Raw genomic sequence first — 15,194 nt, 5'->3', positions numbered from 1 at the left:
ATTCATTGCGTAACAGTATGCACTAACTTAGTTCAAGGAACAACATCACTAAGTTCTGCTATCTAATTGCAGAATTTATTAAAATTAACATTCTCATAACGAGGTGAAACTAGCACCTCACGGTAAGGAAAACACTAACTGGCAATAGGCTACAAGAACGTGAATACTGCAGAAATAAACCACTTACTCTTTACAGATGAGAACGGTATTGCTGCGACAGAGATAGCCTGTGTATTTGGCACCTGCTAGGTAGGCCATCAGTTTCAGGTCATCTCTGTCACTATCAACAAATCCTGTCACAGAGATTATCTACAGATAGAAAGAGGCAGTTACAAATAACGGAACATCAATAGTTACTTACAAAATGCTCCTGTTGAAAATCTTTTACCATTACTAATCGTTTTACATTACAATGAAATACAGAGTACCGTAACTATGGCATATAGGCACTTAATTAAAACATGGCTTGTGGGATACATGAAGTACAATCTAAAACTAATTCGTTTATACATAAAAAAGTGAGGTTTCTAGCACTAGTTCTGCAGGAAGAATCATCTTCATTCTGCAGGAAGAATCATCTTCATTCTGATGGTCAGCTTTTTCTCATTTACAAAGACTATTATGAAATAGCTCACACCTAATTTTCTTCTCGTACATCTCACCTCTTTCTCCTGCTGATGTTTATATTCAGGGAGACACAGAAATGCTCACACTTACTTTGCCCTTCTCTGCTTTTAAAAATCTTTTTAATGCTCTGCTCTACTCTGCCATGAAGCCAAATAAACCATGCCAGCCGATTATTGGTGGTGAACTGTAATTCCACTTCTTCCATTCTTATCCTTAGTTTTGCCAGGTTGCCACTCTCTCTTTTTATTTAGGAAAAAGCAACAGCAATTCTGTTGTTGATAATAAGCTACATTTATTACGTTACATATTACATTTACTACCAACCCCTGTGCTCACAGGCATATTGTTGTATTCTAATTTTCCCAAACCTGTATTTCTTTTTATGTCTTTTAGAACAGGCTAGCAGCAAGGCCATCATCCTGTATGTCTGTATTCAGCAAAAAGAAACGCGATGTGTAACATACTTTGGCATCTTGTTTCATATTGCACAGTGTTACTTCAAGATGCATCTGATTCAACTCTGCACGTTTCCCTTTCCACCCCACAAAATTCAGCTTGCCCAGTGCTCCTCACTGCATGGGCTGCTTGTAACTGCAACCTCCTATTCTCTGATTAACAATACGAGCTTCCTTTTTTTATATTTGCTGGGTATTGACCGAGAAAAAGAAACCCCTCAAAAAATCCCCTCAAAACATTGGGTTATGGTAAAGGAAGCAGAGACTGTTAGATGTGCTGTTAGTAAAAAAACGACACAGCTTGGATTCCTGCCGTCTTGCTATGTACAACTCATAGAAACTGAGATGCAAACATTACAAGAGGCTCATTCCCAAACAAGGTGTTACTCCTCAGCACTCAGAACTCAGTAAGACTTGCAAAGCACTCATAATCACCCAGCAGCCTGCACCACATCAACACAGGACCTTAAGATTAACAGCAGCTTTTCTTCCAAGACGAAAGAAATGCCTATTATGCTTCGAGTAACCACTTTCTAGCTACATTTTAATGTTGCTCTTGTAAGAAAGCAAGCATTCCTTAGAAGTAAGCTTTTTCATCTTACATGTTGAGAGCATGGCTTTCCTCCTGGTGGAAATGCCACTGGAAAATGAAGGGCTCGATGAGGTGGTACCATTTTCTTCTTCTTCAAGATTGAGTTGAGCCAATGTGCTGTAATGCATCTCTTCCTTTCTCTTAAAGCCTATGAATACAGGCATAAAAACAGCTTTTAAAAAGCAAAATACATCTTCATTTTATTTTAAACTTTTTCTACAACACAAAGCTTCAATTTTAGTAATTCTCTTTCTTTTCAGTATCCTCCTTCTCACAGCATCTTTCTCAGTGCTCTCCGGAATAAATCCATGACATGCATTATGAAAATTTGTTATACCATAAACCACAAATCATAAAAAAGCACGTAATGAAAGACTGTAATTTTATACTTGCAATCTAACCATTAAGTACATACTGAAAAGCCCTACCTTTCCAGTAATGAAAGCATGCATGAATAGACGATACTGGTTTGCATACCTGAGCATACATGTTACTGACTTGGCTTTCACAGAGAAGATGTGTACATCTGCTTGTTAGGGTAGGGTCCACTGTCCCACCATGTGCTTGAATGATCTGATAAAGACAACAAACCCACAACTTCTAATATATGCAACGATTTTTAAATTACCCTAAGAAATAAACAGTCTGAAATGAAAGTCTACTCTTTAGGACACTGCCACCATCAGCATCATTTCACTGAAGAGTTACCCCCCCAAAAAAAGGCTTGTTATCTACCTTAAGAACATTTTGGAAAAGAATTTAAAAAAAAAAAAAAAAAAAAAGAAAAAAGAGAAAACAAAATTAAATATGCACCTTCTCACTGAGCTACCAAAAAAATAATCTATATTTTAGAATCAATTAAAAAACCAAATAAATATATATAAACAAAAATAACCCTTCTCACGTTTTTTATTGTTGCAGTATAACTATTAAACAATTCTTCATGAACTACTCAATTCTATCTCAGCAATAAACACAAGTGCTGTTAAAAATGTCAACAGCTTACTTGATTATGCAAAATTGTAGGGAAAATTCAACTATAAAATCCATCAGAAGTTTCTGAAGAACATCAAAGTCCTCTCATTTAGGAAAGGATACAATCAGATTTTTCTGAAAAATAGAAGTTGGCAAAAAACAGAAACACTCTATTCTTCCATCTTATTCACTCAGGTGGATACCTCACAGGCTATTAAATGCCAAAATTATATGCAAAAAAAGAGTCTTTTTATACAATCAAGTTAAAGATAGATAGCAATGCTATATTACATTTGCTGTACTACAGCTGCCTGATTAAAAGCATAATAGTTGGGAAATAGTTAAGGCTATAACTTATTTAGCTAATGTTCTCACTAAAGACCTAATTGAACCAGGCTGCAGATCTAAAGCATTTTTATTACTTTTTCTGGTCAGCTGCAGCTGAATCATGTTTTTTTAGGTTGTAACACACATTACACAAAAGGATGCCTAAAGAAAAGCAAATAGTGCTGAAATACTTCCAAAGATTTCTTCTAGAATTTAGTTACTATGACATTACATTATCATAGTTGTTTAAAAATACAGCAGAATCTTACCCGTTTCCAGGTTGCTAACAGCTGTTTGTCAGACATCTGTTCTGGGTAATCAGCAATTGCAAAGACACAGCCCAGTAGGAAATAGTCTTCTGGAACTGGAATAGTTTGGCACATAAAAGAACAAAAAATTAAATACTTACAAGTCTGAAGAGTTCATCTCGGAACATATTTGCTACACTAACCTTTTCTATTACCACATTATAAACGTCATTCAATTTTCAAGTAAATCTTTCTTGGAAAAAGTAGGATCCAAAATTTCAAAGCTGACAGCCCACACCTAAAGGCACAGTTCAGCCCAGGATGGTTTTGTTCTGGGTGGTTTTTATCCTGGGGAAGGGGGGCTAAAGGGGCACCAAAAGGAAAACAAACAACTATTTTATACAGAACAGCAATTAATAGTCAAAACAATCAAAAGCTTTCAGTTCTACTAGCACGGACAGAATTCAAAGGTATGACAGCTTTCTATCTGATACTGAATCCTCATTAATTTACTAGTACTTCCATTATTTAAGCTGTCTTTCCAGTTGCTATGCTGTTTGAAAGCTTCCCCATTCCCCTCTTCCAAAGTTAAAAAACCCCTTATGGTATGCACAGACTATCACTGTTCTCACAGTATAATTTATATGCTAGGGGCATAAAGTATATATTTGAAAAGAGAATGTTCTCAGTGCTCTCATGCTTTTCAGATTTCTGGATCATCCTTGGTTATAATTGAAATCTGTTTGTCTAAAAATTAGTAGAAGAGGTCCTGCGCCATGAATGGCATTTCTAAGTCTTACAATCCCATACTTACATACAAAGTAAACAGAGCATTACTTTTTTTATATTCTAAACCACATTATATCATGTCATTAGCCACTTTTTTCCAGAATCAGAAGGCAATAATTACTAACTCTCCGCTGCTGGATCGTGTCCAAAAAGTGGCTGCTGTTGCAGTTGTTGCTGTTGCTGCTGGTGGTGTTGTGGCTGCTGGGCTGCAACTTGATGCTGTAGTGTTTGAGATGTCTGAGTTAAGTGCTGTGTTGCCTGATTCTGCATTTGTTGTTGCTGATGCTGTTGGTGTAATCGCTGCAAGTGCTGCTGCTGCATTTGCTGCTGCTGATGTTGCAGCTGCTGATGTTGCAGCTGTTGTTGCAGATTCTGTTGCTGTAGCTGCTGCAACTGTTGCTGCTGTAGCTGCTGCTGCTGCAACTGATGAAGTTGCTGTTGCAAAGCATGCTGCTGTTGGAACTGGAGCTGTTGCTGAGGTCGATGTAGCTGCTGTTGAGCATGTAACTGCTGCTGGGGAAACTGAAGCTGCTGCTGTGTGAACTGGTGCTGCTGATGAACTTGCTGTTGCTGTTGCGAAAACTGATGAGGCTGTTGCTGTTGGAAAGACTGCTGGGAAATCTGGGGCTGTTGCTGCTGCTGCTGTTGTAGCTGCATAAGTTGTTGAGGTTGAAGGTGTAAAAGAGGATGGTGCTGTTGCTGCTGTGCTTGATGTGACTGCTGTAATAAATGTGTCTCTGGTGTTAGTTTCACTTGACTAAACAGCACCACATTTGGATGTCCCTGTTGGCTATGATTTACTTGTTGTTCTAAACTTTTTGTAGGTGCTGAAAGTGATTGTAATATCTAGAAAACAAAGATTAGTTTTGTGACCTTTTTGTTGTCATTCAGTTTTTAAAATATTAAAGAACTACTGGGCAAATACAGTTTTCAAAAGAAGAGAACCCTATGCTTAAATATATTGTGAGCTAAACAAAAATCTTTAAATTACTAGCAAAATGAGAAGTGGACTGACACGTAGAAGTGCATGGAGCTACAGATGGCTCCTAATATAAGGCAATGCATGTTTTAGCAAAATTTAAGATTAAAACCCACCCTTGTATTACTGATGATATCTCCAATAGCATTATGACTATTAACACTATAGTAATAATGACATTGATCAACTCAATCAACTGTAAATATGTATTTTACAATTCTGATGGCCTGTTACATTAAATTTAGTTCCATAGCCTTAATTAACTTAAAAACTGCTAATAAAGTCTCTACTAATTAGTGCTGTTTGAAACATGGGAACCTAGCCAACCCATACTTAATAATAATAGATTTTAGGTTTATACAGAATGCTGAAGTAACGTGGAGTTTAATTCATTTTTAGGTATGTAACTCACTGTTAAGGGAAGAATCATTTCACGCTAAGGAGGCACAAGTTAGCAAGTGTGTTTTTAAAGCATCAGAAAAGGGAAAATTAGGCAATCTCCTAATAATCAGCATGAGCTCTACATATTTATTAGAACATTTTAATATCAACTACCTATTAAAAATTAGAAGGAGCAATAGGAAACTAGGCTCGCCACTCAAAGTCTTTTAAACATGAAGTCAGCTTTAGTGAATTCTGCAAAGCTTGTTTCCTTCACCCACACCATTTCATCACATACAGTGTGAACTTCAGTGATGCATGTGGGCGAGAGAGAGGAATCAAAGCACATCACTAAAACACTAAGCCAATTAACTGTATCCTCTCAATGAGCTGTCCATCTACTCTTCATCAGAGGTGGCTCAAGTATTTTTTACAATGCACTTCAAAACATCCCAGAATTTTGATGTTGGTACAGCATACATGTACAACCACATTTATGAATGCATTACCCATCGCTAATGTCTAGACAGCACCACAGTATAACTTCAATAACTAAAAATAACACACAAAAAGAGTGTTTCTGATGCTCAGTATGAGATCTTCATACTGCTCTGCACAAGAAGCCCCAAAAGTCAAAATTACAGAAGCTTCAGGACACATATTTCAAAATAAAGGAATAAAACTTTCAAAAGTATCCAAGACTATATTCAGAAAGTAACTTTCTATCTGTAAAATTCCTTATTACAGATCTTGCCATTCAGCAGAAATCTGAGGTTTGAATTAAACATGAACTTCCCAAGACTGTGCACCAAGGCATGGAATCCACCCAAGACTGGTACCCAAGCAGGATACAAAGCACAATTAAGACTAGCCAGAAGGAAGTTAGAAGGAAAAAGGTAGAATTGGTATTCCTCCCTCTAGGAAGCAGATTCACAGCTCTTAAGACGCAAAGCTTTCCTCCTCATGCTGGAGCTAGAATGGCAACATACAGCAGCCTGATGTGGTACTTAAGAACACTCCTTGCAGACCATAGTCATGTCCCTAGTCTAACAGACTTTGGGAGAACAAAGTCTAGCCAAAGCACAATACCATCAACTGCCCTGGGGCTCTATTACTTACAGAAAAATACTTCCACAGAGGTGCCACTAAAGAGTATTTGATAGTACAATGACTGGGTTGTAGAAGATGTGGTGTTCAGACATGAAAGCATCAGCCAATTTTCCAGGCACTGGCCAACTGCCCAGGATGCTGATGGTTCTCCTCAGTCCTGACCCAAAAGTCTCAGTCCTTAAAACAATTCAAGGCACTGAGAAGAGGAATCTAAGATTCAGTTTTAAAATGAAGCCTGTATTTCCATTTCATATTCAGAACCCATATGGAAACAAAGAATATTTCTGAGTGACTCCACCTTTTGTGTTTAAGTACTAGCTGTAAGCTTCTAGATTATTCAGGCACCTTTGAAAGTTTTACCATCAGATGAGCATCCAAATAAATGCACCAGTGCAATTACTTAAGTAAAGAGATGTCTAACATTTACCAGAACCTACTTTTCTCATGTTCCCTTCCCATGAACATCTAAGAATTTCAATGCTGCAAGTTATTTCAGTGCATGCTCACTCACTTTTTGTTTTCTTCCAAAAATAAATTCAATACAAAAGCTGCAAGTATTTCAACTATACGAGCAGCATAAGAACTTATAAATTAGAACTACCGCATCATAATCCTGACTATACCATATAACAACTTAATGATGCCCAGCAGAACACAGTATAGAGCTGAACCTGCTGTGAGAACGATCAATTTCACAGTTATATGTGTTTATAGGACAAATAATCCCTTGCACTGAATGAAAAGCTTGAACGGTATGAAATCAGGTTTTCTGAGCTAGCCAAGTAATACTAAATTGAAGAACTATTTTTTCTTTTTGGTCTTACCGAGAAATCAGTACTGAAACTCTAAAGCACACTATAGTTGAACACAGCTCTACACTTCCACACATTTTTTCCAAATGCGTTCTTACTTCCGTGAACCTGCTAGGAATGAAGTTACTTATTATGGGGAGGTTACTAATTTGGCCACAACTTCTACGTAATATGGGGAACTTTTAATCCTCTATACATTTAAAGAACAGTAACAGGAAACTGAAGTTCCTGGATGTGATAGTTCCTAAGAAAAAGTCCAATATCATATAAATTAAAAATCCAACACTTACATGTGCTACATTTGATGGTCTATTAATCTGCTGAATATCAGCACTATTAGTAATATTCCTTAATGTCCGCACGGCTGGACTCCACGTAGCCATCATTTCCTGTCGATCAGAACTTTGGGCACCTTGTACTGAAGCCATTAGATTGCCTCTCATATCTGGAGGCAAAATATTACCTGGCACTGGTGGGACATTGGCACATAAATTAATTAACCCAGAGTCTTTCCCTTGAGGCAACCTACGCTTTGCTGTAGATGCCTGGGGGACTTCAGCTGGTGTCCAATTCAAATTCCTTTCTTGCTTTTCTGGAGAGGAATCTGAAGAATCATCAAACATCAGTTCCCCTTTTGCCTTATCAGCAGTAGTAGATTTCGGTGAAAAAACTTGATCACCCAAAGGTGATCCTTCTCGAGAAGATGCAGGGCTTGATAATTTTTCATCAGTACTAGCTTCATTTTGAGAATCTTGTTCTTCGTTTTCTGCTTCTTCCTCCTCTTCCTCCTCCTCCTCTTCTTCCTCCTCGTATATAATTAAACGAGGATGATAAGGAGTCTCTTCTTTTCTAGTCTTATCAGCTATAGAATCTAGTACCCAGTCTGGTGTCACAATTTTAATGCTGTCCCGTTTACAAGCACATTCATATTTTTCCTGGAGAGAAACAGGAGGGGAGGGGGGGGAAGAATAAGTTTTATTTCAAGACAAAAAATCCCAAATAACGTTTTTGAGGGCAGGGCTAGAGCATGGAGAGGCAGACCAAAAGAGGCTGTCCAATAAGAAAAAGTGATCTCTCCCAGAACCAACAGGATATTCCACACTACTGTGTGAAACCACAAGTTCCAAGAGATTGTAACAAAAACCTCCATATTTACAATATAAAGGACTCAAAAGGCACAACTGCAGAAGATTAAGTCTTCACTTGCAAAAACACCACTGCTCGAATTCTTCTCAAACCAAATCACCAAAGGTTTCAAAATCATGACGTTTGGTTCTGAAAAAGCCTTCAGAACTCCAGCAATTAGGAACACCACAGTCAATACTAAGAAGCAGCTGATTTTTAGGTGGACATTACTGTGAGTCTAAATACAGTGCATACTTAGATTTTCTCCACTAAAAAAAAATATGGATAAATAACCACAAAAAAACCCAAACAACAAAAAACCCAAAACACCACCGTGAAAAATCACTTAGGGAAAAACTCAGAATTTCACAATAGAGACAAGTATTTACAAGGTGATCGCTGACAAAAAATGCATCTCAGCAGGAACTGAAATCAGACACTGCTGGGGTATTTCCCATATGCCTTCTCAGAAGCTGCAAACTGTAATGTTGCCCTCAACTGGAAAATGACACTTCTGTCCAAATATTGGCTAAATCTATTTCAGTGAGAGCTTACAATGACAACGAAGTATAAAACTTTATCCCCCTCTCCTTCCTTATAATTTCATCATTTCAAGATATATACAAATAGTAAAACTTTACTGTTTCCTTTCTTATGAAATAGAAATAAGACACAGTCAGTGCTCTATTGATACAAGCATCCTTTTGATGGAAGCCCCTCACAAATATCGAGACAGTGGGGAAAAAAAAAAAAAGAAAACTTTCTTCAGAAGATTTGAAACTAATTTCAGGATCTCATATTTTAAAGTGATTGAACTGGGATTTTCTTTGTATGTCAAACAATAAAAATTAACAACCAGCACATTCACAGGAAATTAATTTAATTTAATGATTCTCTAGAGTTATTTCCTACGATGAAACTGTCATTCATACACAATAAAGAGATTACAGATGAAACCAAGTTTATTTGCAGATATGAGTTTTCATTCTTTCTTTGTGGTGAGAATTATTAAGAATCTTGTTTTATCATCTTGTGTCTAGTCAAAGCAAGCATTTCAATTTTCCTAGTGTCAAAACTGTTCTCATTACAAACGGCTGCAGATTCCCTTGTAGTAGTATGTCAGAGCAACAGGACTAGAAGCATTTTAAAGTAATCATCCTATAAAACTGTTCCCATTCAAAGATTATGTAAATTTAAACAAGATACTTATTTTATTGCACAGATATGAAATGCTAATGTGGGGGGGGTTCAGTTTCTTGACTGGCAAGCTCAAGACAACATCCTTGAGTCTAAAAAGCTTACAATTTAAGGCAACACTTCTTAAACATGTATTACTGCCTCTTAAAAACACCATTTTAGGTAGCAAAGCTCTTTGTCCAAACACTACATTTTGCTGTGATGGAGGAGACAACTAGGATGCTGTTTGGTAAACCTTTTAACTCTGCCATAGAATAAAGATCATGCACTTTAAAAAAAAAAAAAACCAGCCAAAACCAAAAAACCCACATCCCCTTCCAAAAAAAATCTCTGCAAAGATTCCTAAGAGTTTTAAATGTAACAGGGAAGAAAAAGCAAGCATTTCCAATGTCCATACCTTCTCTTCCAATGCCAGCCCATGTTTTATTGTAAAGTACTTTCCTATGTATTGCACACACAATACATAAAATAAATACAATAAACAGTTTATTGTCATCCTACTAGCCACGTTTTCCCCTCAGTATTAGAGAGTTTACACTAACTCCAAAATATGAAAAGCATTATTGGTGGGACAATAATATACTCTATTTGTATAAAGCAACATCAGAAACTTGACAAAGTTTTACAGATTTATCTAAGGAGGTAGCGCATAGAACCTGATCTTAAGAGTTACTCACATTCTAACTAAACTGTGTGACCCCTCACACTGATTTGAAACTTTAAAAAATGGTAATGGAAATGTGCTCATGTTATTAAAGGACAAAAAATAAAACACAAAAAACAAAACCAAAAGCTTGCTCTGTCCACCACGTTAACTAAAAGCATCCAAGCAATCATTTTTAAGTGAGCTTCTATTTGTTTTCAGTTATTTTCAGTCTCTGAACAAACACGCTACATCAATTATAAATGTATTTCTTTTTCAGGAGGAGTACCTGAACACTTCCTGAAGTTCCAGTGAACTATTACAACCGAAACATTACCAGCATTACAGTAAAGAAGGGTATTCTGATGTGCTTAATGCTGCCTTTAGCCAGTTACCTGGCCTGATTCAGTTTCTCCATCTGCATGAAGACAGCAACATTCGACTTCCTACATGGGAGTAGGAAGTCAAGCGATGACACTATTTGATACCCTTGAGAGTAGAGAGGCTTTACAGAAAGATGGGGACAGACTATAGAGAGCTGGACAATCACCAACCGTATTAAATTTAACAACAGCAAGTGCCACATTCTGCACCTGGGACAGTGTAACCCTAGTTACACATACAAACTGGAGGACGAGAGACCGAAGAGCAGCCCTGTTGGAAAGGGATATGGGGGTTTGGGTGGACAGTCAGTCGGATACGATTCAACAGCGTGCCCTGGCAGCCAAAAGGGACAACCAAGCCAAAAGGGGTGAATCAAGCACAGCATAGCTAGCCACCCGAGGAAGGTGATTGCTGCGCTTTACACTGCACTGGTGTGGCTGCACCTCGAGTACTGTGCGCAGTTCTGGGCAACTCAGTTTATAGGAGGAGGAGATCAAACTATTAGTGTGCCCAGAGGAGGCCAACCAAGATGGTGAAAGGTCTTGGCTTGTAAGGAGCAGCTGAGATCACTTGGTTTGTTCAGCTTGGAGAAGAGAAGGCTGAGGGGTGACCTCCTCACACTCTACAGCTTCCTCAAGGGGGGTAGTGAAGGGGGAGCTGCTGCTGATCCTCTCTCTGGCAACCAGCGATAGGATTTGAAGAAATGGAATGAAGCTGCATCAGGGGAAGTTCAGATGAGACATTAGGAAAAGCTTCTTCACCAAGAGGGTGGCTGGTCACTGGAACGGGCTCCCCAGGGAAGTGCTCAGGGCACCAAGTCCGTCAGAGTTCAAGGGGCGTATGCACAAGAGTTCAAGGGGCGTCTCAAGTCATATGGTTTAGCTTTAGGGAGTTCTGCCAGGCGCGGGGAGTTGGATGAGATGATCCTTATGGTTCCCTTCCAACTTGAGATAGTCTATGATGCTATGATGGGAGTGATCTGAACTATGACTACTTTATCAGCAATTGGACAGCAACACTGTGTACTGTTTATCCTATCATCTAAGAGGAATGAGCTGAGCGATTTTGAGACTTCTCTGTTCTTTAAAAAACAAACAAACAAACAAAAAAACCAATCCCTGTTCCTCCTTCTGCACTCTTTAGCTCTTTCGCCCTCAAAACATCGAAGAGCATTTTATCTATTTTTCAATTTTGTCCTTTGTTTTTCTTCACTGATTCTGTATCTACAGATTTACAAACCACAACCACTAGCTATTAGGACATGTCAAAATTAGGTTAAGACAAGCAGAATAAAGAATAACATGCTTTATTCAATCAGAAATACAAATACCTGGACATCTTTTGAATTAATCAGGCTTAAAGCGATGCAGAAAATAAATACAGACTGAATAGCTGCAATGCATAATTGTGTTGAATTTAGCTGTTCAGGACTAATGAACAGTTCTAAGAATCCTAACTTCAGGGAGACGGAAAATTTTTGATTATTCAAAAGCAAATGAGAGCTACAACAAGGAGAATTGTACATGTAATAAACTCTTACCCCCTTTGGCTCAGGCACAATCAAATGAGTACACTTATTATTGAGGCTCAGCTGGCAATTCCCTCCATAAAAAGTAATCAAAGCCCACAGCGTACTTCGGTCTTCAGATAAAACCTAAAAGGAAGGTAATAAGCCCTTTAGTTCTATGCAACCAGCTGCCTTCTGCTTGAAGAATTTTAGTACAATCCATGACATGCTATTTACAAGTCTGACTGCTGTATTACCTATCAGTTTTAAATACCAAATTAGCATGAAAGTTACAAAGAAAAAAAAGAGTGGCAAAGAGACACAACAAAAAAAGACATTGAACAATCATTTTTAACCTGCACAGAGAAAAACCTTCTTCACTTCTGTAAAACTCAACACTAATACATCACCTTCCACAGGAGAAAAAAGTTAGTAATCCAGCAAACAAGAATTATTTATCTCAGACAACCTGTTTAAATTCATTAAACAGAATTTTAACAAGTAGACCAAATTAACAGCCTGCGTAAACTCATGAAGTGTTTATTTCTAACCATTTATGTCACAGTAATGTCCCCCTCCCTTGCCAAGAAAGCACATGTATTTAAGCCATCAGCACTGGGAGTAAGTGACAGTATTACAGAAGCAATCTGTTTGAAAGTCTAAAGCACATATATGCGTATATTCCATCAGCACCTAGGCCCTGATCCTGTCCGTCTGCGCACACACCCTGGTCACAGACCCATGGAGCTGGCTATGGACACAGGCCACTGAAGCCCACCTTTCCTTACTTTACTTGCTGGCACCCTCGTTAAGGTTTCAGTGCATAAGCAGGTAAAACATGTTGACTGAATATTGTCTTAATGCAGAAACAGAAGAATAGGAGCAAAGACTTACAGTCTAGTGTACTCTTCATTTTAGAATCATTATAAGGCTTAATACTAGATAAATTACTGATTGAATGTTCACAGTCTGAAATGTCCATGCCCTCATTTTCAGTGAAAAACTGTCTTTGGCAATAATTCACCTAACATACGGGGAAAAAAGTCAAGAGTACAACAGAAAAACTGGGATCTCCTCAAAAAAACAAAGCATCACACAGATACTGTACATTGCAGTAGACCGAAACATGGTACACTTCTTACCTGAGAGAGACAGGCAGTGACTCCAAAAAAGATCTGACACGATTCTGGTGAAAAGCCATTTACACTGGAAAGCAGGTGTCAAGGATGCAAAACAATTTAAATGACAGTTTCCTGAGGGACATCAGAAGGAAATTAAACAGTGTGCACAGCACTCCTCAGCTATTTTTGTACTGGGTCTGGCTGAGCCCCGCAGCAGCCCTCACAGCGCTGTGCTTGTACTGCTGGCTAGAAGGGTGGTGATCACACAACAGTTTTGGCTGCTGCTGAGCAGCGCTCGCGCAGCATCAGGGCTGTCTCTCCAACCTTCCCCCCCACACACACCAGTAGGCTGCGGGTGGGCAAGATCCTGGGAGGGGACACAGCCAGGACAGCTGACCCAAACTGACCAAAGGGATATTCCATACCGTATGATGTCTGCTCAGATAGAAAAGCTAAGAGAAAGGAGGAGGAAGGGGGGGGGCATTCATTTTTTACAACATTCGTCTTCTGGAGCAGCCACGCGTACTGAAGCCCTGCTTCCCGGGAACAGCCTGAATATCACCTGCTGATGGGAAGTAAAGAATAACATCTTTTGTTTTCCTTCACTTGCACGCATGTGACTTTTGCTACTGCTTCATTAAACTGCCTTTATTGTGACCCACAATTTCTTTTTTCCATCTTATTTCCTCCCCCTCATTCTTCTGAGGTGGGGAGTGATAAAGCAGCTTAGTGGGCACCTGGCGTTCAGCCAAGGTCAATGTACCACAATTATCAAGTAATTGACCATTCAAAAACTCTTATCTTTAAAAGCACAATGTCTGTTTCAAACTGAAGTTGTATGGATAAAAAACAAATAATAATGTGGTGGAAACTGGATCAGGACAACTCCAATATTATGACCAATTCTGGTAACAACATAAACTTGCCTCTTCCCAGAACACCTCCCTCAGCCCATCTCAGGATGCTCAGCTTGTAGGAGTCAAGTCATTAGCAAGAGCTTCCTTCCATTATCAAGAGCTTATGTTCCATGCTTAAAAATACAGAAGAATATGAAGAAGAAATTTTTACTTAGAGTCAGTAACAGACCATATAGAATTATTATGATGCACAAGAAATTCAATAAAACAAGACAGACCAAGAAAAGTGTGAAATAAAAGCTAATAGCAGACAGCTTTGAAAAACTTAAAAGTGCCTGTCTTGCATGCTTTTTAAAAAGGACAGCAATTTGGTGGATGAGTTTGTTTTAAACCAGAAAGAAATAAAAGCACAGCCTTAAAAAAATGAAAAGAAAATGGGTTAGAAAGCAATACAGAAGCCAAAGGTTTCAGAAATGGCTAAGTTTGGTAACCAAATGGGGGAATTTTTGGTTGAAGAGATCTTTTGCAACCTAACCTGCCCTTTGTAATTTCCCAAAGGCTGGAAAAGTAGAAACTGTTCCCTAGCACACAGCATGACTATTACCTCCACACAAGGCACTGAACAACAAAAATACCAAGAGACAAGCTCATGTATCAAGAAAAACAACAAACCAAAGTATTAGAGAAATTAACTGCAAAGAGTAGTAGGCAAGTCAGTATAAGCAACTACCAAATCTTCCATTTGATTTTTTCCTACCGAGGTATGTAACTCTGCACTGGAAGTCAGCTAGGTACCTGATACAGGGAGGAGGGGAGAAGTCTAGGAGCTACTGTGAGACAGAAACATCCCACACTGGGATGTAACAGCAGAAACATTACCTGAAACTAACATGAAATTTTCCACCCTACTTTCAAAATTCAGCAAGACCTCTGGAAGCAATGCATATTTGTTTTCAGATACATGAAACAATATGTGAAAAAGAACAGTGAGAATTTTTACAGACCTAGTAAACATGACTTACAAGAGGAAACTTGAAAGACCAGAATTGATGTGTTTTAAGAAAC

General features: G+C 38.4%; 1 protein-coding gene across 3 annotated transcripts in view; it reads right to left on the bottom strand.

Moving 5' to 3' along the window:
• Window positions 1–15,194, bottom strand: part of PAXIP1 (PAX interacting protein 1) — a 40,232-nt gene that overhangs the window by 11,207 nt on the left and 13,831 nt on the right. For 2 of the 3 annotated variants that reach the window (XM_056336216.1, XM_056336217.1), the window contains exons 4-11: window positions 13,294–13,357; window positions 12,185–12,298; window positions 7,586–8,230; window positions 4,139–4,859; window positions 3,246–3,340; window positions 2,152–2,247; window positions 1,685–1,822; window positions 188–309 (exon numbers count right to left, since the gene is read on the bottom strand). In XM_056336216.1, the coding sequence (XP_056192191.1) occupies window positions 188–309; window positions 1,685–1,822; window positions 2,152–2,247; window positions 3,246–3,340; window positions 4,139–4,859; window positions 7,586–8,230; window positions 12,185–12,298; window positions 13,294–13,357 (1,995 nt within the window). The remainder of the gene's footprint in view (window positions 1–187; window positions 310–1,684; window positions 1,823–2,151; window positions 2,248–3,245; window positions 3,341–4,138; window positions 4,860–7,585; window positions 8,231–12,184; window positions 12,299–13,293; window positions 13,358–15,194) is intronic. The other variant, XM_056336218.1, reaches the window with a different exon arrangement.

The sequence above is a fragment of the Falco biarmicus genome, chromosome 4 (genome assembly GCF_023638135.1).
Source record: "Falco biarmicus isolate bFalBia1 chromosome 4, bFalBia1.pri, whole genome shotgun sequence".
Classification (NCBI taxonomy): Eukaryota; Metazoa; Chordata; class Aves; order Falconiformes; family Falconidae; genus Falco; species Falco biarmicus.
Note: the sequence above shows the minus strand (reverse complement) of the source record. Positions and strands in the feature narration are given on the sequence as shown.